Source organism: Prenolepis imparis, unplaced genomic scaffold (assembly GCF_030444845.1).
Source record: "Prenolepis imparis isolate NDT839.2.m4 unplaced genomic scaffold, iyPreImpa1.0 SCAF_14, whole genome shotgun sequence".
Lineage (NCBI taxonomy): Eukaryota > Metazoa > Arthropoda > Insecta > Hymenoptera > Formicidae > Prenolepis > Prenolepis imparis.
This window is the reverse complement of record NW_028141172.1, coordinates 5276571-5299979: the sequence shown is the minus strand read 5'-3', so window position 1 is coordinate 5299979 and position 23409 is coordinate 5276571. Positions and strand designations below refer to the sequence as shown.

Sequence of the window (23409 nt, the reverse complement as noted above, 5' to 3'; positions counted from 1 at the left end):
TGTCGGTTCTCATTTTAGATATCTGCGAAAATTGCATTGTTAAAAGTAAGTATAGTAGAACAGAAAATATACGTAAAATTTGAGAACAAATAAATGCAAATAAAATTACTGCAATTTAAAACAAGATGCACCATCTATTTAATTAATTTTGATAATTTTTACGAGAAAATTTTTTACATTGCATTTTATATACTTTTATCACACAAAATATATTATCTTAATTCAATCAAATTATAGTCTCTATTAATTTTCTATTAATTTAATTTTTTAATAAGTAAAGAAAATTGATATGATTCTCATGTAAAAAACATAATTTAAATTCTTTGGGTCATCAAGAACCAGACATAAATATGTAATTAAAAGTAAGTATAGTAGAACAAAAATATATATACGTAAAATTAGAGAACAAATAAATGCAAATAAAATGCAAAGCACTAATACGCGACTCCAATAAAAAAAAGAAACAAAATTACTGCAATTTAAAAAAAAGATGCGCTATCTATTTAATTATTCGATCATTTTTACGAGGAATTTTTTATGTACACTGCATTTTATATACTTTTATCACGCAAGAGAGGTATGTTAATTTTAATTCAATCATATTATATTCTCTATCAATTCTCTTTATTAATTTAATTTTTCAATAATAAATAAAGAAAGTTGATACGACGATTCTCATGTAAAAAACATAATTTAAATTCTTCGGGTCATCAAGAACCAGATGTAAATAATATAATGCGTAAGTTTCAAGGAAAATAAAAATGTATAAAATAATTAACAACACTGAACTTCGTCCCTTTTGTAGTTTGACTTTTATGTTTTAATTATTTATGTATATATATATATATATATATAATATGTTATTATTATCAGGTTTATATGTGTCACTTGTAAGTCATGTGTAATTCGGAAAAACGGATAACAAAAGAAGCAACTGTGCGAATTTAAACTTATTTTAAATTTTATCGATGTACATTTTCTGAATAAATCAAACTAAACGTGAACAAAAAGAAAACGCAAGGAAATAACTTTCCATTAGCATATTTATATCGTTATATATACATATTTTTCTTAGAAGAAAAATTTTAATGTTTGTTTCTTTTTATATTTATTATAGATTTAATTTAACATGTACGTTAGATAGAGAGATAGAAAACATATTGAATTCTAGAAAAATATCAAACATACATAATCTGTTTTTAATTTTTAATTTGTTATAAGTCAAAATAATCAAAAGTTGCTGTTACTATTTTTATATTATTATTGTAAAATATATATGCAAGAGTATGCAATTTAATATGTAAAGTATAAAAATATAATATACATATTAATAATTCTTTCTTCAAAACAACAAAATAAATATCTTCTAGAAAATAATATGCATATATTTACAAAAAATGACTTACCCCGTTTGATAAATCAGAGGGTTATTTTATAACCAAAAAAGTGTATATATTATTGCTCAATTGTGATTTTATAATATACCTCTTCGAAATAACATCGAAAACTGATGACGACGTTTTCGGGACGATAATATTAAAGTACGTAATGTCACGTAAATATTTTCCTAAAGATTCTACGAAACAAACGTGTTTATTTGATCTTACTAGATAGATATAGAAGTCGATAATACATATATATAAAATTAAATAATTCTCGAGAAATATATATGTAATTAATATATTAATATACACATATTAAAATATAAAATAATATATATATTAATATAAAATAATATACATATTCAAATATATAAAATAATTAATATAAAATAATATACATTAAAAAAAATTAAGCCTCGTTTACAAAACGCAAAACGCGCGCCTTCTTACGCACCAATCGGGGCGAAGCTCGCTTCGCCCCGATTGGTCCGTCCACTAGTGCAGCCCGTTACGTCATCGTGACGTCGAAAGCGAACGCAGCGCGATGCGAACCCTCCCTCCCGGGAACGCTTCGTTCTTCGTTTGATGGATTGCCATTTATGGTGATCCCGTGCGACGAAGGGAGAAACATCAACCAAACAACATTTGTGATGCGCCGTAGAACTTAAGTAACACGGAGGAAAATACAGAGAAGAGGACGAGAAGGTGTCTCTCGCGATCACGGAAGAATATATACGTATATATCGTTCGCCTGCTTTATCAACCTCCTCAGCTTTAGTCATAGTTCTGCGAGTGATGCTGCTCGGCAAATATAAAGATGACGGCATCGCCGTATGAATAAGCGCGAACCTGCAAAAGACTGATCCATCGTCTCGCTTGTCTCTGTCGGCTCCTATTTTCCTTCTCTTCGAAAAATGGCAGCGAGATCGTACGTATATACAAGTGTAATTCCAGATGCCCCATCAGTCCGCTGAAAACTTTTTTTTTTCTCTTCATGTTATCCTACACTAGTTTGTCCTAAGCTATTTCTAACTCTGTCATCTCTTCAACTCTTCTGTATCTTGATGCTACGCTGTTAACTCTTCCTCATCCTAGTCTTCCCTTCGGTCGGTTCCTGAAGAGAATATTTATTTTAGTTATTTATTTATCTCTGCGTCTCTATATGTATAAGAATGTTAATATTTATAAGAATTCTAGTATTTAAAGAATTCATATTTGTTTGTTGAATCGAGAGATTTATCTGGTTCCTCTGTAACTTTACAGAATGTTTGGCAGCTCAAGATGGCTTATGTCGGGAATGCTAGTGGCGGGCCTGTTAGCTTCGTTGGTCCAGGCCAATTATCCTCCTCCAGAGAGACTGACGGGCATGAATCCCTGCATCAGTAAACAGACATGCCATGAATGCATACAGACTCCGCATTGCGCGTGGTGCGCAGCACCGGTAAGTTCACATCAGTCTGATTTTAAATTCTCTTTTGTCATTTATACTAAGCTTTCGCACTGAATGGACGTTTCTCCTGATGTTGACATTTATGTGATATGTCTGATTGAAATTTGCAGAAATTCCCCGAAAAGAGATGCTTCCTTCCAAATATCAATACCAAGATATTCGCCACGTGTCCTCCTGAGTACACGTGGAATCCTGACAATGTCTTCAGCATGCTGCGACACCGTAACTTAACAAAGGGTGCTTATGCCATTAGTGGAGGCAGCGCTGGAGGAGGGTTTAGCAGCATCGAGGGCTCATACTCCAATTTCTCGTCTTCCAGTGAATCCTCTTCGCATTTTCATAAGGAGAGCTCGAGCGGTGGCGGTAGTAGAAGACAGGAGGCCGTGCAAATGTGGCCGCAAGAGGTCAATCTGAAACTTAGAATAAGTAAGTTGTTAGTATTAAATAAAAACTAATTCAGGAAGCGGATTAATAAGAGCCAGGCGCAGAAATTAGGCGCGACAAAGCTTGTTTTTAAATTCTTCTTTATTTTATTTAATTATTAATTAATTTTATTGTATTTTTTTTATTTGTCATTTACATATAATTATTAATTTATATATTATATTATTCATTTATTTATATATTTATTTATTTTTATATATATTTATATATTTATTTATATATATAAATTTATATATAATTTGTATTTATATTTTATTATTTTAATTTATTTCTATATAATTTGTATTTATATACCCAGAACCTTTACGTTTTATTATTAAATTTATTATATTAAATAAAAATTATAATTGTGAATCTTTATGTCATTTATGATGTAATTCGTTTCAGACGAAGCTTATAGAATGTCCTTCGCTTACTCCCAAGCGGAAGATTATCCCGTTGATCTCTACTATCTTATGGACCTGAGTAAATCTATGGAGGACGACAAGAAGAAACTGTCCGACTTGGGCCAATTGTTGGTAGAGAGTATGAGCAAGATCACGAGCAACTTTCGTTTGGGTTTCGGTAGCTTCGTCGACAAGGTTGTGATGCCATACGTCAATACCGTGCCAAAATCGTAAGTTGTGAAATATAAACCGAAGAAAATATATATATATATATCTTGTTGCCACTGTAGATGTGTGTCAATATTCATCAATCTTATCTTCGATTTCAGTCTTATTGAACCTTGCGACGGTTGCGCGGCGCCTTACGGCTACAAGAACATCATGAGGCTCTCTCAGGACACGAGCAAGTTTGCGGTACAGAAAAATACCTATAAATATACATGATGAAATTATGACTATAAATCTACATTTTAATTCCGCATCAAAGATAACTGAAGATATTCCACTCTGTCACCTTCGACGTTTCTTTTAGATAGACATCTTCGTTTACAGGGATTGGTGCGTAACGCGTCCGTGTCCGGCAACCTCGACGCACCGGAAGGAGGCTTCGATGCGATCATGCAAGCGATAGTCTGCCGCAATCAGATAGGCTGGCGCGAGAAGGCGCGCCGATTATTAGTGTTCTCGACTGACGCCGGTTTTCATTACGCGGGTGACGGCAAGCTGGGTGGTATCATCAAACCGAACGACGGCCTGTGCCATCTGGACACTATAGGCACGTACACCCACTCGTCCCTGCAGGATTACCCGAGCATCTCGCAGATCAATCTGAAGGTGAAGCAGAACGCCATAAATATCATATGGGCGGTCACCGAGGAGCAGATCAACGTTTACAAGAGACTGACGAAGCACGTGGAAGGTTCCTTCGCCGGCAAACTGTCCGACGACTCTAGCAACGTCGTGGAACTGATCCGCGAGCAGTACGATGCCATCTCGAGCTCGGTGGAGATGAAGGACACGGCCAGCAGCGCTGTCAAGGTCAAATACTTCTCCAGCTGCCTGGGTACCGGGCCGGCGGTCGAGACGTCGAAGTGCGACGGGCTGAAAGTCGGCACGAAGGTGGAGTTCATCGCCGAGATCGAAGTCACCAGTTGTCCGGCCAACAGATCGGAATGGAAGCAAAAGTTTGACATTTATCCGGTAAGTAGAGATGGGATCAAGTTTGATATTTTGTACTTAAATATCCGAGTCGAATCCAATAATTACAAGTTTTATCTTTTAAGATTCGAATAATACTCTTGAGAAATAATGTTTCATATATTGTATTTGCGAAGTAACCGAATCTAGATCTGTTATATTCGAATTTTAGATAAAGTATCTACAAAGTTCGAAATTATCCTTATAAGTATAGTAATAATTATAAGTTCTCTTTCTTTCTTCCTTCCTTTCTTTCTTCTTTTCTTCCTTCCTTCAGAAAATCAGCTGATTTTACCGGGATTCAATTTCATCTAGGATTTCATCTAGAATTTTATATAGGTTCAAAAACGCCGTATTAATCATATAAAATTAAATCTTGGTAAGATCAGCTGGTTTTCTCATACGTTGTAGCTTATGATCTGTTGAACAAAAAATGCAATAGGCTTACAGCTAAATAATAGACTGTTACTGATTTATAGCCAGTCAAATACGAAAAGCTTGGGCTCTGCGAGTTGTTCGACTGGCTGTAACTCCAATATTTAGCTTTGAGGCTATTACATCTTTTGTTCAGCTGGACATAAGCTACAACATATAAAGAAAACCCATTCCACCGAAAGCCAAAATCCTATGTATTTGATGCGTAGTCCTTTGAACTTACTCGTAAGATACTTAATTCTGATAAGCTCATGTGCGAGATAAGATTGATCGACTGAATCTCGAATCTAGATACCAAGTTTTTTTTTATCTTTTAGTTTGTATCTATTATAACATATACATATGTTTGTTCATTTCATCCTTACATTTTATTTGCCTTTATTGTAATTAATTATGCGCGTATTTTTCTCCAGGTCGGTATAAACGAGACTCTCACGGTGAATCTGGAGATGTTGTGCGACTGCGAGTGCGAGCGCCAGGGCCACATGTACGAGGAGAAATCGCCAGAGTGTAACGGTGTGGGCACTCTCAAGTGCGGCGTCTGCGAGTGCTACGACGGATTCTTCGGCAAGCGCTGCGAGTGCAGCCCGCACCAAGAACTCACCGGCTTCGACAAGCACTTCCAGTCGTGCCGACCTGACAACACCTCTCTCGTGGACTGCTCGGGTCGCGGAACTTGCGCCTGCGGTCAATGCGAGTGCGAGGAACGAGACAACCCGAAGGAGGTTGTTACTTCATTCTTAATTCTCCTATATATCAATTTCTGTGACGGCTAGTTTTTCTTCTTACTTATCTTACCTGCGTAATATTTACGATTATTTTAGTTGTGTCGAAGGCTTATTTTTATTTGTATTCAATTAATTTGTATCTTATAATCAGTATTTTAAATTACACGATTTAGTCTCAATGATGATGATGATAAGATGAAATTAAAAAATGGACAAGTAAAAAGAAATTAAAATTGAGATAAAATGGAATGATTATAAAGAAGTACAATTGCTCTTACGATATTTATTCGTTGAATATTAATTTCTTTATTCTTGCAGGTAATATCGGGACATTTTTGCGAGTGCGATAACTTCTCTTGCGACCGCGATCAGGGTAAGCTCTGCTCAGATCATGGCACCTGCGAATGCGGACAGTGCGTCTGCAACGCCGGTTGGACCGGACCGTCCTGTAACTGCAGATCTTCCAACGACTCCTGCATCGCGCCAGGAACTACGAATGGTGTACTCTGCTCGGGTCACGTGAGTGCGAGAAAATCATACCAGTTTTCTTCCCAAAATAATTTTAATATATTAAATATTTAATATATTAATTTATTTTTGATATATTTTTAATATTTGTATTATATTTTTATTTAATATATTATATTTATTATTATATATTAGATATATTATATTTAATATTTAATATATTATATATTATTTAATATATTATATTATATTTTTAATCTATTTAATATATTTTTAATATTTAATATTTATAATATATTAAATATTTTTAAAATATTAAATATGTAGTATATTATTTAGCATGTAATATATAATTAAATGTAAGGGAAAGTTTGTTTATGTAGAAAGTTACAAGTTTCGAAAGATCACAAAAACTTCAAGAATTTACATGTTATTTATAAATCTATTATATCTCCTCTTTCCCTTCAGGGCGACTGCGTCTGTGGGGAGTGCATCTGTCACGAGGAGGGCAACACTCGATACTCCGGCAAGCACTGCAACAAGTGCCCGACTTGCCCGAGCCGCTGCGAGGAGCTGAAACCTTGCGTGCAGTGCCAGATGTACGGCACCGGGAACTACAGCGATCCGGAGGATTGCGCGAGAAACTGCAAGGAATTCGTGCCCGAGGGCGTGGAGACGGTGATCGTCGACGTGGACAACGACGAGGTGCCGTGCTTCGGCACCGACGAGGACGACTGCAAGTACAACTTCGTTTACTACTACAACGAGACCAACTGCCTGCAGGTGCGCGCTCAGAACGAGCGCGAGTGCCCGCCTCAGGTCTACATGCTCGGGATCGTGCTGGGCGTGATCGCGGCGGTGGTCCTGGTCGGTCTGGCTCTGCTGCTCCTGTGGAAGCTGCTGACGACGATACACGATAGACGGGAGTTCGCCCGATTCGAAAAGGAGAGGATGATGGCCAAGTGGGACACGGTATGACTCGATATCTAGCGTGTCATGCATCAGAATTTGATCGAGATTTTTTAAATTAATTGCTCTTTTCTTTGTTTTCCAATTTGTATTCTCCCAAAAGCTTGTTAAATACAAGGATATAAAATCATATGAGTAGGAAGATTTCCGCAAAAAATTACGTATATTATTTAATAAAAAAGACTAGATTAATCATTGAAATATTATATGAATATATATTATAATATATATTATAAATAATTATATATATATATATATATTTACCTTACCTTTTTAATAATTATATATATATATATATATTTACATACCTTTTTCTCTCGTTGCTTTTGCAGGGGGAGAATCCGATCTATAAGCAAGCGACTTCGACGTTCAAGAATCCGACCTACGCCGGAAAATAATTCAACACGAAAAAGGATAACACGGAATTTTGAAGGAAATCGCAGCGACACGACGCGATTTGCGAATGTCAACTGCGCTCTTGGTGTCTCATCGTCTCAAGTTCAACAAGATCTTGAGTAATTACGTAAAGAGACGAACAGTAACTCTGGGCGGCATAACAAGATCTAGATCTAACGTCTTTTAGCGTATACATAATTATTTAAAGGAACTAATATTTAAATACGGTATATACTCTATTTTGTTGAGATATTTGTAAAGAAAAAACGACTTAAAAATACTGCCATATAACATAGACTGCACTAGGGACGCGCGCGCGTCATTTGTTTACAAAATTGTAACGTTATATTTTATTATCGCGATCGTGGTTTAAGGAAGACAGGCTAGTTAGGCTAATTTTAATGTTCAAGTGCCTTTTTAATATCACAACCGAAGGTGTGTGCTTTGCAATCGACTCTCAGTTACCTTCCTCACCGCATTTCTTAAGTTATACGCGCAGATACAAAGAGTGAGTAAACTCATATATATGCGGTAACATAATTTAGGAATAGATCCGGAAGAGATAAGTAGTAGGTGGAGGATGTATGATTTATTCTACGTCGTTTCTCAGTCACTGACCATCAAGCACAAATGTGTCACTTCCGTAGAATTGAGTTTCTGTTATCGCTTCATAAATAAAGATTAGAAGAGAAACTACAAATTACTTATAGGTCTCGACACCTTCGAAAATAGTAAATTGGAATGAGTCATAATGAGACACTGTATATGAGTCATTAGTCGACAAAATTCTACGTGAGATAGAAAGTGTAAATATTCTAATTGACTATAATAGATTTATATATCAAGTATTATTAAAACGATCGTGTAATTCGGAAACGAAACGAAGTATCAAACACCGGATCTATTCCTGAAATATATTATCTCGCACATATTACGTTACATCTTGTATATCACGATAGGAAAAAAAGAAAGCTTCACTCTTTCTTCCGAAAACGAATGACTGTCGAAAATTTTATATATCTTTTTTTTAGTGCAATCCGCATGAGGGTATATAATCCTTCATGCGAAAAAATTTGAATGCATTTATCTGCATGAATCTTCTATTAATGTAATTGTTTTATAATTGATCGATTAAAGCGCGTTCATTTTTTTATTTCCTTTTCGCGCGACTAAAGAGACTCGAAAGTGTTTATAGGAAATTTGTATAAATGTATAAAGTACTGCCCGCGACCCGGATATATAGAAGTTAAGTTTTAACCCCGTGTTTTATAACGATAACGCGACGATGATAACTACACGATTATGTCTCGCGTATAAATATATAATAGGTATATTACGTATAACCAAAAGAGTGTTATCTAATCGGTTACGCGATATTTCTAGCAAGAGAAGAAGTACACGAGTGCGAGAGGATTCAGAAATATATATAAAATATATATTATATATATAAAATATAAATAATTCTGACAGAGAGAGAGAGAAAGAGAGAGTAAATAAGTTTTATCGTACGTAATAATCGAATTTTTTTATTTCACTCTTCTCGATTCGTGAATCTCACGATCATAAAAAAGGGACTAAACGACACTTCGAATCATCGTGTCGTTTGTTTCCAAAAAATCTCTTTTTTATCTCTTTTGACAACTTTACAATAGCTGTAACCGCATCATTATTAATCGCACTATCTGTCCTTTCTTCTTTTTATATACTAGCTCGATTCTAACGTGAATTAATTATTGTAATCGACGTTTCTCCACGCGCAATTGTTCTTCAAACTCGATAGACTATATTATAGATTTTAAGCCCTAGGCGAGGACTAATAAAGACGATGTGTTAGTAAGCGCTGCTACTTTTCGTCTTTCCTGAAACACTATCCGAAACGAATTTTGTGTATCACCCACGAATTATTTTGTAAATGTCAACGGATAGGAAAAGAAAGGGGACGCATGAGGAAAATCGAGTTTTCAAAGAAAGATTAACAACACACAATATTGTCTGATGTGTATCACGCGATGATGTGTCATGTTGTTGCATAGATATCAGAGGGAGAGAGAAAGAAATATAGATTCTTCCGTTAAATTATCTTTTGTGCGTCTTCTTTCTCTTCTTCTATATATGTAGATTAGTTAATTTCGTCAAAAATATTCTTTCTTTCGAAATTAAATTATAGGACGTCAATAATATTTCTTTCATTATTGTAATTAACAGGAATTTATCGAATTCAAGCATGCGTCATTATCTTGAAATTTAGAAATTTAGAATTGAACGAGGGGAAAGAGAGAATATTTAACGAAACGTTAAAAACATCTTCAGGCTCTCTGTTATCTTTAGAACAAAGAGAGAGAGATAGAGAGACATTTGAATTTCCTGTTGTGACTCATCTATTTACTCTATCAGATACCTACTACGTATTTGATTTACTACTGCGAACTTCATAGAAGAATGAAGTACGAGCAAAGAATTTCAGCATCAAGGCTCCGATATATAAATACAAATTCAGGTAGAAAAGGAGCTAATATAAAAACCAGAAATTAGGCGCGACAAACTTGTTTTAAAATCTCGATTTAATTTCAACGTTTCGGTCTTTCCTTTAAACTATCTTCAGCAGATCGATTAACAATTTTTTTTTTAATTAATCTGCTGAAGACGGTTCGAAGGAAGATCCGAAACATTTAAATTAAATGAAGATTTTGAAGCAAGTTTGTTTTGTGTACCCAGTTTTTGCCTGGTTCTTATAACAGCCTGTTTCCTATATAAACAATACAATATTTTCGAAAATGACGGACCCTGTTAAAAAAAACCTTTTATTCTGCAAAGATATTTCAACAAATATCTGTCGTAAAATCAGGGAATAATAAAAAGCCAAGCCAGCTGTTACAATAGAACGGAACATTAGGTAGATGCAGGTAAAACCTTTCCAAAGGTTTCGGAAAGCGCACAATAGAAGAATAACGGCATGTCGATGAAAAACAAGATGACATTTATAAAAAAAGGAAGTGGACAGGAGAAAAGAGGAAATATTTTATGAAAAATCACTTCCTCTTTTTTCATAAGAGAATACAATAATGTGTATCCCGGTTTTCCTCAGAAGATTTCTCCAAAATGTCCACGTCTGCAATCTATGTTTTGCAAAAACGCGCTTAAAAAAATGGAATATCTCGAGTCGAAAAGGAGAACGGATGGCAACAGCAAACTGGTTTAACAATGTTTCGAAACACACGCTTATCCCCGACTACCTTTTACCGACAAGCTTAATAAAAAAAGAAAATACATACATATGTAGCTCGAGGATTGATAATAATAACGATCGAGAAGCGATTTAATCGGTCGGAATAATATGAAGAGTAGGTTTACTTAGCTCGTAAAAAGATCCTTTCGACGGTTCGAGAAGCGAAAGATTTTTTTATCTTATTAAATTTTTCTAATCTATCATCAACTTTCCGATCTTCCAACTTCGATTTTTTTTACAACTCGTGTTTCTTCTCTTTCCCTCCTCTAGCACGTAAACACTTGCGGATTTGCATCGCGTTTTGCGACGCAGTAAAGAAAAAAAAAAGAATGCATACATTGTCTCTTGCTTGGATTTAGAATTAATTAACAATAATAATCGAGAGTCTAAACAATCGGCAAAGCAAAACAGTAACGAGGAGAACGAGTGAGGCAAAAATATATTTTTTAGAATTTATTAATTACGAAGGTTCATTAAAAAAGAAGGTTTATTGGGGAGAGAATTAATCTTACGATCCTTTCTCACATTTCTTTTTTCTTAATTCTCAAGATGCTCAATATTTACAGAGCAAAGTTAACTTGAGATTTGTTTTCTTTATTCTGATTGGTTATATTTCAATCTAATCTTAATCTCAATCTCTAGTCTGATTACGGCTTTATAGTTATTATTTTGACCTAAAATATGACATCGCCAAGGTCAGGACAAAGAGTTACCTTAAATTTTTTAAATATTTAAAAAAATTTTAATGGAACCTCTCCGTATATATCTTTTTAGATCTTTTCAAAAAACACTAATTTTTATAATTTTATTCGCTTTAGATGATCAGCTGTTACATTTTTCGAGATATTTCGCCAGAAACCTATATATATATTTAATGTATATTTTTACTTAATTTAAATTAAAATAAAATATTAATTTAATTAAAATTAAAATTAAATAAAATATTAATTTAAATTAAAATATATATTAAATAAATATATATTTATTTTTAAAAAATCTGGAGGGAGCTTTCGCTCTTCCATCTCCTGTCATCGCGATCTCGCGCTCTCCTTTCTGTCTCCTACATTTGTGCGCATCACCTCTCAACGCGTCACGATAAACGCAACTCGCGTGCGCGTATGGCGTCACGTGTTTCTATACACACACAGTGCGCGGGATAGGAGGTGGGGATGGATTGGAGGAGACAGAAGGGAGGGGGAAGAGGGAGAGACCGAGAGTGGTACACTACACTGGCATCGTAGCAGAAGCTCCGTCACGTGTGTATATATGTACACGTATATATATATATATATTGCATATGTGTGTGTGTACGAATAATACTAGATCGCGTGAATATATACGTCAGTCGGCCTCCATCGCGCGCGCGCATCATCATTGGGTAGTCGTGCACGGAAGAGAAGAACGGCGCACAAAGCACGAATCTTCGGCTCTCTTTTTCGTAAAGTGCCGCCGAGTTTCTTTCGAAATTATTTGACATTTTCGACAAATTTTAGAAGAAAAAAACTTTATTGTGTATGTGTGTGTATGTATGTATGTATGTGTAAAATTGTTCACCGGGGACGGCTAGTTTAAAAAGGTGCACACTTATAATATCTATCTACCTAAACTCGACGGGGGTGTTCCTTGCACATACAACAGCTGTCCCAAACTCCGTCTCTCTATCTCTCCCGCAGAGTGTCTTCTCCCTATCCCTCCGTCTCGCTTCTACGCGCTATTCTTTCCCCTCCCTCCTTCCCTTCCGCCCTCTCTCCCTCTCTTTCTCACTCTCTCTCTCGCTCTCTCTCTCCCTTATTCGAGGTCCGAGGAAGAGGAAGACTCTCGTCGTCGAGTCTTTCTCTCGGTCTCCCGTTGCATTCGTCGTCGGGTCGTGCTCGCCCTCGGGTTGTGCGTCGCGTCGTTGCTATTAATACCCACGCAAAACCGTCTTACGACGCGCAGTTGTCGTCCGATTCGCGGGTGGACGGGGAGCGTCGACGACTTTTGCCATGTAACTCGGCGAAGTAGCGTCTACTACGACTTGCCGATTCGGAAGAAGAAGACGAAGACGAAGAACAGGAGTGTCCAGCTGATACACGCTGGACGACCATCGCCGTCGTCGTCGCCAGCTCCACTATCGCCGCCACCGTCGTCGCCAGCGACGGGGACGCTCGACGAGTCTAGGTAGTCTTCATGGATCGTGTGCTCCCGTCGTTCGTAGGCCGGGTCATGGAGTGTCGCGCCTGGGACGTTGTCTCCCGGGTGTATCGACGTGGATGGACGACGACGTCGTCGTCGCCGACGGGGAGCGTCGACCTGGACGGCGGAGACGGCCGGTCGCCGTCTACGTCGTCGTCGTCGTCGTCGTCCCCGGAGAAGGCGTCCTCGGGGGGAGATCCTCATCGTCGTCCCACCTGCAGCAGCGAGGCCTGCCGGTACTGTCGCGCCGTGGAGAAGACCCTGCTCTGGGAGGACTTTACCTTCTTCGTCAACGTCTACCTGATCATCGTCCTCAGCGTGGCGATCTGGTGAGAAACGCAAACTTGCGCGCGCGCGCGCGCGTCTCATTGTTTGTCCTCTTCATTGTGTGTATATGTGGCTTCGAGAGCTCGTGGAAACTTTTCCACGTTCGGGCAGACTCAATAGATACTTTACTAATGGTAGTAGTAGTGGTGGTATATTATAGTTCCTGACACCTGGATCAGGATGATCCAGTTAGGTCCCACATAGCAAAAGTAGTTATTTTGACGTCAAAATGATGTTTTGACGTCCAATTACGTCATTTTGACGTCAAAATAATAATTACTGTGGCTATCTGAGGTGTTTGGATCCAGTCTAGCACCAAGTTTATCGGAGCCAGCACCTTTTCTAGATTCTGGCGACTTGGGAATATTCATTTCCAGGTTTTGTATCTAATAAATATTTTTAAAAATGATGTATTTTGACGTCCAATTACGTCATTTTGACGTCAAAATAATAATTACTGTGGCTATCTGAGGTGTTTGGATCCAGTCTAGCACCAAGTTTATCGGAGCCAGCACCTTTTCTAGATTCTGGCGACTTGGGAATATTCATTTCCAGGTTCTGTATCTAATAAATATTTTTAAAAATGATGTATTTTGACGTCCAATTACGTCATTTTGACGTCAAAATAATAATTACTGTGGCTATCTGAGGTGTTTGGATCCAGTCTAGCACCAAGTTTATCGGAGCCAGTACCCTTTTAGGTTTTGGAAACTTGAGAATATTCATTTCCAGATTCTATCTAATGAATATTTTTAAAAAAATGAGGTTAGGTCCTAATAATAATCCTAGGTAGACCTAGGATCGAGGGATCAAGCCGATCGGCGCGAAGAGAACAAAGAAAAAGAGAGAATCGTGTTTTCCTCTTTCGAAGGATTTCTTTCTCTGTCTTTGGAACTTCGCCGATTGCGTCACAAGCTTTTGTTTGTCGCGTTTAAAGGGATCGCTTCGCCCTCTATCGTCCCCATCTCTTCTCGCTCGCTCTCTCTCTCTCTCTTTCTCTCTATCATCTTCCCTTCCCTGTCCTTATCGTTAGTTTATTAGACTCGATATTTATTATTGCGCCACGCCGCTCTCTGCTGCATTTTCCCGTCTCCTTTTCGCGCGAGCGTGTGTTTGTTGCCTGACGCGCCTCCCGGCCGTCCGTGACGTCATATCGCGCCGCTGGCTGGTTACAGCTGTTTTACGTTTTGCCATGGAGAGTAACTTCGCCTTCTAGGTCAAGGCTCCGGAACGGGACGACGCGCTCGTGGGGATTTCATCGCCGATGCGATGCGCACGTACACATATGCACACGCATATATACGCATGCATGTGGAGACAATATTATGCATTTAGTGTCATCGGCGTCATCGCGCGCTTTCTCTCTCTCTCTCTTTTTCTCTCCGTCTCATGGCCTCTAACGTAACGACTCTCGCGTTATCTCTCGGCTTCTTCTACGCCGATGAAAAATATCGCTGATAAGAACCTGTGTTTACTTTGTTGATTAGCTCGCCCGCAAGCTTTATTTCCGGTACGCAATGCACATTGTTTGAGAGAGAAAGAGAGAGAGAAAAAAAGAGAGATAAGTGCGCGCGCACGTGGTCCTTATTTGGTCCAAAAGTGTCCTTGTACCAGATCTCGGTGTCGATCCGGAGACTTTTATAGCCTGAGATTTTATTGAAAATATATATACGAAATTTATCGGTGAATTTTAATTTTAAGTCTATTTTTAGATTTATTTTCAATTATTTTGTCTCCGATTTTACTTACATATACTTTGTCAGTTTTACACTTTTTTATTTTATTAGAAAATATCTATTAAAATATTAAAATATAAATTAATTAAAATTAAAATATAGAATTATAAAAAATATATATATAATATAAATTTATATAAAATATATATTTATTTATTTAAAATAAAAATACAAAAATAATAATCATAAATTTCGAGATTATTTTTATTATTTGTAGAGAATATTTAGAATTTTTAAAGAAGATAAAAAAATATCAAAATATGGAATTAATTCCCAGCTAGGTCGGAAGGAAATCAGTATCATTGGACAGAATTTCGTCAAAATATGTCGACATGGATAGAGAAAAAAGATAGAGAGAGAGAGGATAGTCTTATATTTATAAAAATATATAACAAAACGATATTGATTTCCACCTAGCGGAAGAGATTGATATTTTTTTTTATCTTTTTTCTCCGGAGTTTCCTCTTCGAAGCGAAATAATCTCGAAATTTACGTTTTTTTTTTTTTTTTTTTAGAAAACATGTGCTTTTGCCTGTTGCAGGATTTACGGTGTACTTGGAGTATCGACCTCGCGGATACCCTTCAGAATTCTCACCGTTTATCTTATTATACAATTAATGATCGCCTTCAAATTCATGGACAGTCTGGCCCCAGCGGAGTGAGTTGTCAAAAAGACTCGTTTGCACGTAAATTACAGAAGCGCATAACAAATGCCTTTCGCATTTTCAATAATTTGCATCGCAAATAATTAAGTCGCACCTCTATCAACTGTTTTATAATCAATTCTATTATAATAATTGTGCATAAATAATTAGTAAAAATAATTAGCAAAAATAATTAGTTTTAAAAAAATTTCACACAGTCGATGATGGCAAATAAAAAAAAATAACGATCTTAATTTTATAAATTAATTTCAGGGAACATCGAAAGGTCTGTAGTAGACTTCACTGGTTGTGGAGAAGCCTCCAGCAGTTGAGGAACGAACAACCAGGATTGGTAAGTATTTAAAAATCCGAGTCGAGTCCTATAATCAAGTTTCATTTTCTAGGATTCGAATAATATTCATTAAATAATATATTTTTCATATATTGTACTTGCAAAGTAATCGAATCTAGAACAGTTATTCGAATTTTAGATCGAATACACTTGCAAGGTCCGAAATAGTATTTATAAATACTTTAATATCATAAAGAATCGAATTTTTTATGAGTACTCGAACTCTAAGATTTAAAAAATTTATTTATTTGTGATTACTTGTTAAACACACGCACATATACGTATATACACAACATATAAGCGAGTACTCAAAAGTAGTCGTAAAATTCTTCATAAGTACTCATTAAAGTACTCGTAAAATTCTTTATAAGTACTCATAAAATTCTTTATAAGAAGTACTCGTAAAATTCTTCACAAGTACTCATAAAAGTGCTCGTAAAATTCTTCATAAGTACACAGAGAGAATTTTCTCTTAGAATTTACCCTGAAAATCATGGTAATCTTGGGACAACATGGTATGCAAAGAATTTTAAAAATATGTTTGATTAATTTTACCATATTTTTAGTAAATTTTACTATACTTTTAGTAAAATTAATCAAACATATTTTATATTTCCTTGTGATAAATATTAATCAGAGAAATTCTCATAAAATTCTTTCCATACCATATTGTCCCACGATTACCATGATTTTCAGGGTAAATTCTAAAACAAAAAATTCTCTCTGTGTACTCGTAAAATTCCTTATAAATACTCATAAAAAATTCAAACATACTTGGCCCAGATTCAAGTCTACTTAACACTTTTTTTTTTTCTTTTTTCCCCCGAAATAATCATAGAGAGTTTAAAATCATGCAAACAAATTTGAACCTTGCAAGACACTTGATCCCATCGCTATTAATGAGAGTTCCCTCTTCCTCTCTTTATCGATTTTCTTCAATATCGTAAAATAAAGGAAGGAAGAGGGGAATATTACAAAAGAGGAAGATATTATGAGAATGTTATTTACGATCGTCTTACTATTCTAGCACTGCGCTATCCTTTGTCTCGTGGCGTTCGGCCTATGGCTCTTCGGTCATATCAACTCGTCGACCCATCAATCGATATATTGGGGGATCGTATTGGGCCCCCTTATTATGCGGTTACCTTTGAAACTGTCCGACAAACTAGCGGAATACTTCAAGTCGCACAGAGGTAAGAGCGTTTGGATTTTCCTGGAAGAGAATGAATTCGCACATTTTCATGATTAATTTACATAACAAATTAAAGACAATGAATTAAGAAACTCGATTAATTTAACCGAAGAAATTGGTTACAAAATTTACAAAAAATATATATATACTTATTATACAATTTAATTTTCCCTTTTTTTTATGTTATTTTTGCTAAAATTATGACAAATTTCCATTATAACAGAAAACTCCCCTTATTTTTTAGAATAACTTTCATATATTATATTTATGCTTTTTTTTTCAGAATGGGAATGCGACAGCGAGATCGGGGAGGAGTTTTTACCGGTGGTTACAGAGGCGAATCTTCAGGTGCTAAATCGTGTAGGGGACACAGGTGATCATTCACCGACGCCGACGAGCGTATTATCGGATATTCAAAATGGTAAACAACAATATATTAAACTCATTATTTATACAACTTTGCCTTAAAGTTTAATTCAACTCGCGTTTCGGATATTAAAATGTCATATATGTAAAAATTCCTCCTAAATATAACTTGTAAAGGAATAAGTCGATTCCTATACTTGTCTTATTTATCGTCCGAATAATTAAATAGAATAATAATTAAAAGTTCAGAATAAATAAAATAAATAAATAATAATAAATAATTAAAAACAATTAAGATAATTAACATTACAATAACAATTAAATAAAACAAATAATTAAAAATAGAAATAAATCTACCTGGATTTAATTGACGTCGATCGTTAAATTTCGTCATTGCTTGCAGATTCTTTTTATGACGAGGACTTCATAGAGGCTTTCCACGAGACGATGTTGAATTTGCCCTACTACGGAGAGGGAAGCACCGACGGTGTGGAAATGTCGGAACTGGAGCTCAGCGGCGGCGAAAATGACGCCGAGGGCGAGAATGACATCAAGTTTCAGACCGGCCACTTCGAGAAGAGCTCGTCCTCGTCCTCGGAGGAGGAGGCCTTCGACGCGAAGAAGATAAGCACGGTCAGCAGCGACGAGAGCAACGGCGACAGTGACTTCGAGATAATCGACAAGGAAGAAATAGTGAAGATGGAGATATGATGAAGATCGATCCGTATAAGAAGATGAAAAAGGCTATTTCGACTGTGCGATTAAATCGAAGTAAAGATATAACAAAAAAAAATCTAAAAGAGAAAACCAAAAAATCTTTATACATATATAATCGGCTGCATAAAAATAATCCGATCAAACAATGATAAATCATGATAATTTTTTTTCTTTTTTTTCCAAATCTCGATTATCTCAATCTCGAAGGGTATAACATTAAATATCAGATAAGTGATTTTAGTTTAAGTTCACAATTGTATCTCGATTTGTATCTCTTCGCGCGCGTACAAATTGATCGAAAGCGCGAGAGAATCGAGAGACAGAAAAAAAGAGAAATTTATTTATTTAGACAAACGCAGTCGAGCCTCCTTATTCTCTTTTGCACCGTTCTGCTTTATTTCTTTATCACTTTTCTTGTGTTTCGCTCTATTTCACATTTGTGATCATGAGAAATCGGAAATCAGAGAAAAAACATAATCGTAATGAAAGGAAAAGTGACAGAACAAAAACACAGGCGGTAAAAGAATACGAAGACCTGACTGTAGATATGTATACGCTACAATATCGTATTATTTAATATCCTGGACGATAAAAATAGGCGTATGTACATTTGCAATGTAATAAATATGCACCTGTGTACAAACGTTTTAACCTAAAGAGTCAGAGTTCACGCTTTTTGACCTAATTGCGATAATTAAGTGCGACGACGACGTGTTGTGCGACGGTTGAGGATGCGAAAGAGAAAGAAAAAATGAAAAACGATCGATATAGAGGCTGCACTCTAAACTCCGAGTAGCGCGAACAAATGTTTTAGACGTGTAAGGATGTATTATATTGTAACATGTTGTCTGCGAGGTGTGTAAAAGAAAAGAGAAAAAAGAAAAATGCGGAAGAAGATACCGACGAGACGTTTGTCGAGTCTCGGACGTGTTTTTGTAGCTCGTTTATAATTGGTGTCTGCCGTGTCTTGTTCTTGTTTACGCATCTCTAATATTTGGAAATACACGACAAACGATAATGAAAGTATAATGTTATCGTGTATGATGTTGAGTTACTCCCTCGCGCGCAGTTAAATATTAGTATAGGGGTCGATCATGTAACTTTTCTTTAGAGTGAAAACGTGAAGTGAAAAATTTTACTCTGTTCCGCCAATCACGCATTGGTTTCCATAGTGAAATTGTTCACTTTTCACGTTTTCGCTCTAAAGAAAAGTTACATGATCGACCCCTATAGATCTTTTGGCAATCTTAGAAGCAAAACAATAAAAGAAAGATCCTCCTATCTTTTATATTCGCGAAATAACAAAAAGAATTTGTATTAAAATAGATATTTTAATTTATACAAAAATATATTTAATGAAAGACTATAAATGTCGCAAATGGGTTAATTAAGAGTCTAGTGCGGTAAACAATGCGCAAATTGTTTTTAAAATATTGTTTTCTTAATACGTTTTGGTCCTAATTTCGAACTATGTTTAACAATTTTTTTTCTTTTTTCAAAAATTAAAAAAATTTTTCAAAAATTATTTTTTCAAAAGATATTCGAGATATCAAAAATGTTTTATACAAAAGTTTCAATTTTCAAAAATATTTTGTACAAAAAATTTCAACTTTTTCAAAATATTAGTGTGATTTAATAAAAGTATTCTTACTGACACTTTTGTATAAAATATTTTCTAATATCTTGAATATTTTTCGAGATATATCGTTTTTGAGCTGCAACTAAAAATTTAAAAAATTTATCTATTCTTTCTACATGTGTATAAAATTTCAAAACCAGAATTTTCAAGTTTGCAAAGTTTCCTTGTGAATTCATAGGAAGACGCACACACGATTAATCCGATTATATTTGCTGAAGATAATTCGAAACGTACTAAATAAACAATATTTTATCAAGAAAAAACAATTTGCGCATTGCTTATCACGCTAGGTTCTTAATTAACCCATTTACTTGCGATATTTAATATCCATCTTCTATTTCCATTAAAAAAATATATTTAAAATATTTACAATTTGATTTTTCTCATTTTTAGAAACTTGTATTATAATCAAGAATATTTCAAGGATATATCATTGCAAGCTTCTAATTTTGCAAGACATTTAACATTAATTACGCTGCTATTCGTGCATTTACGTCGCACACGAGTGCTCTTCTAAAAGTTTCTTCGATTCTATGTTACTTTCCAATTTAATATCGCTCTTCCTATCGCAAACGTCATTTATATCGACTGACATTGTGTTACTTACATCGATTTGCATTGTACTATTTACATTGACTAGCATTGCACTATTTACATCGACAGGCTTCGAATCTCGCGAGTCCTCCTCTTCGGATTTCACAGGAACGATCGGTCGAGCGTTTTTTCTCTCCGGTAACACCTTCAGAAAAGCCTCTTGCCAAGTATTGCCCTCCGTGACTCTCAGTAGTATCTCGAAAACTGGAAAAGTTCAATCGTTGTCAGTGTAAATCTCAACTCGCATTGCTTGAATTTGATTATAAACAATAAATCTATTTAGTATAAATTTAATTCTATTCAAAATTTATTCATTGTAAAAGTAATCAGAGAGAAAATAGCTGCGATGGGATTAAATTCGAGTCAAATCCAATATAATCAAGTTTCATTTTGTAAAATTTGAATAAAACTCGTAAGAAATTACATTTCATATATTATACTTTCCAAGTAATTGAATTTAGAACAGTTATATTCGAATTTTTTAGATTGAGTATCTGCAAGATTCGAAATGGTTTTTTTCATTTTTTAAATAATCATAAAGACTTCAATAAACCATACAAATTCGAACCTACTTGTAAAATACTTTAATCCCATCGCTAAAAATTAAACACTCCTAGAAATATATAAAAGATATTACAATTTCTTAAAAAAAAATTCAATGTCTTTCCATACCATGGTCAATGGTCAACACCTTCCTAGCCTTCATCTGCAGAAACTTGTCTAAGGGTAATCGTCCATGTCTGACGCCTGCGTCTCTCGCTAATTTGTGACATATACCCTAGTTTCAAACATGTTTCTATAGAGAGATTCGCCAAGGAGAGATGATGAGTCAAATAGAGGGTGCTTTCCAACAAGGACACAGTGCGACAGAGTATCGTTCTATCTTTGTTGTTCACTGGTATTGAAAGAAGATAGAATGATATCCAGAATATCTCACCTTGTGCGCATTATGATCGACGAGACCGCCTATGACATATACCGATTCGTGATCGAGATGATCTATCACGTCTTCCGATTCGCTCGTGAGATACACAATCTTGTCCTTGGGGTAAACGTTTACGTACGACGCTGTATGAAAGTTCACCTGCAAACCATTGCAATGAAACATCTAATCATCCGTCAAATCGCTCTTAATCCTAGACAGGAGAAGCAAACTTATAAACAGTTTATCACGTACATCCCAGTGTTCATATCCGTTGTGTTTCTCCATGTCGACTCGCGACCTTCCGGTGAAACTGGTGAGGGAGAACTGCATCGGTGCTGTGGCTCTTCTATTCAAGGTGTAGCACCTCAGTATCTGCTTCGTTAGCTTCGCAATATCCTTGTCGATCATTAAATCATCGAATGACAAATCAATGGCCACCATCAGCTTGCAGGGACTGATCGCCATGGTGCTTTTCTTCAAGAACTTCCTCGATGGACCTAGGCTCAAGTTATTTGCGCGCGCGTACGCGCGTTTCTCCCTCGCCTTAGCCCTCTCTTTCAATCTGTATAGAGAGATACAACGTTATGAGGTGTAACGTAAAGTTTGTCGAATAAAAAAGACTATACATTATATTATACATAACTATTTATAGTATATACATATACTATAAAATATATAGTATATATATATATTATATTTATATACTTATTTATAAAAACGTATATAAAAACTCTATAAAAATTGTAGTATAAATTCTCACCCCAGTGGACATAAAAATTGCGAAGATAGAAAATAAGATATATAAATTTCTCTTTTCAATGGGAAGATAATCTTTGATGATTTAAAAATATGGAAGATACGACAAAAAAAAGTTGTAAAATTTATAAAATTTTGAATGTTGAAACCGCGCGAGAGTTCCTAACCTCTTTTCAGTCTTCCCCTCCAGCCATTTTTTCCTCTTCTGCATTCTCTTGAATTGACGCTTGCTCATATTCGACGGTGATTCGAGCGACGTGTTCGCGACGTCAGTCTTGTTCTCTTCCTCGGGACATGCGTTGTCCATATTGTCGAATAATCGTCGACCCTTCCCGGCGTGATCATACGTGTAAAACTGTGTTTAACCTTGAAACTTGAAACGCTTTGCGCTTTGCGTGCTTTGAATCCGCGCCATTAATCGCTGGTTCTTCTACGCATGCGCGCTTTCACCACTTGTGTGCGCATGCGCAGATCCATTGAGCCGCGTATCATAGATAATAGAGTAGAAATAGATGCGCTTGTGAGTAGAAAATATCAGCTCGAGGGAAAAGATTTGTTTATTTATTTTATTTTGCAATATTATTTCTGAAAAATCTTTTTTATTTATTATTCTTTTATTTATTATTTCATTTATTTATTTTTTATTTTATTATTTTTATTTATTTATTAGTTTTATTTATGAATTAGTTTTATTCTTGAAAAATAGTAGTTGTTTTAATAATAAATGTTTATTTATGATAAATGTTATTATAAATAAATACAGTTTAATTAAAATAATGTAATTTTTATTATTGGATTTATGACTTGACATTTGCCATTTTTTTCTGTGTATTTTGTGTAATTTTTTATTTTTTATATAATAATATAATCAGTGTATGTTCAGTATTAATACTTTTGATGAGATC

The 23409-nt window shown here is 35.4% G+C and overlaps 3 protein-coding genes across 4 annotated transcripts; 2 read left to right on the top strand and 1 right to left on the bottom strand.

Moving 5' to 3' along the window:
- Positions 1 to 1935: 1935 nt before the first annotated feature.
- Mys (position-specific antigen beta subunit myospheroid) lies at positions 1936 to 9692 on the top strand. Of its 2 annotated transcripts, none has more exons than XM_083054855.1 (10): positions 1936 to 2118; positions 2646 to 2823; positions 2943 to 3258; positions 3664 to 3892; positions 3992 to 4076; positions 4215 to 4862; positions 5708 to 6019; positions 6341 to 6541; positions 6959 to 7462; positions 7792 to 9692. In XM_083054855.1, the coding sequence occupies exons 2-10, from the start codon at positions 2647 to 2649 to the stop codon at positions 7855 to 7857; spliced, it is 2538 nt and encodes an 845-aa protein (XP_082910981.1). In that variant the 5' UTR covers positions 1936 to 2118; position 2646; the 3' UTR covers positions 7858 to 9692. The 2 variants fall into 2 exon arrangements, with proteins under 2 accessions (XP_082910981.1, XP_082910980.1); XM_083054854.1 differs by having other exon boundaries at positions 1936 to 2310.
- Positions 9693 to 12424: 2732 nt separating this feature from the next.
- On the top strand, positions 12425 to 19619 carry LOC145945713 (uncharacterized). The gene is made up of 6 exons (XM_083054856.1): positions 12425 to 13585; positions 15861 to 15977; positions 16237 to 16315; positions 17343 to 17508; positions 17791 to 17928; positions 18277 to 19619. Exons 1-6 carry the CDS (start codon positions 13251 to 13253, stop codon positions 18582 to 18584), a joined length of 1143 nt encoding a protein of 380 aa, XP_082910982.1. The 5' UTR covers positions 12425 to 13250; the 3' UTR covers positions 18585 to 19619.
- A 482-nt stretch (positions 19620 to 20101) lies between these two features.
- LOC145945714 (tRNA methyltransferase 10 homolog A) lies at positions 20102 to 22922 on the bottom strand. Its single transcript, XM_083054857.1, has 5 exons — positions 22672 to 22922; positions 22001 to 22310; positions 21761 to 21907; positions 21496 to 21601; positions 20102 to 21027 (listed from the first exon to the last, which is right to left on the bottom strand). The coding sequence occupies exons 1-5, from the start codon at positions 22809 to 22811 to the stop codon at positions 20720 to 20722; spliced, it is 1011 nt and encodes a 336-aa protein (XP_082910983.1). The 5' UTR covers positions 22812 to 22922; the 3' UTR covers positions 20102 to 20719.
- Between the last annotated feature and the right edge of the window lie 487 nt (positions 22923 to 23409).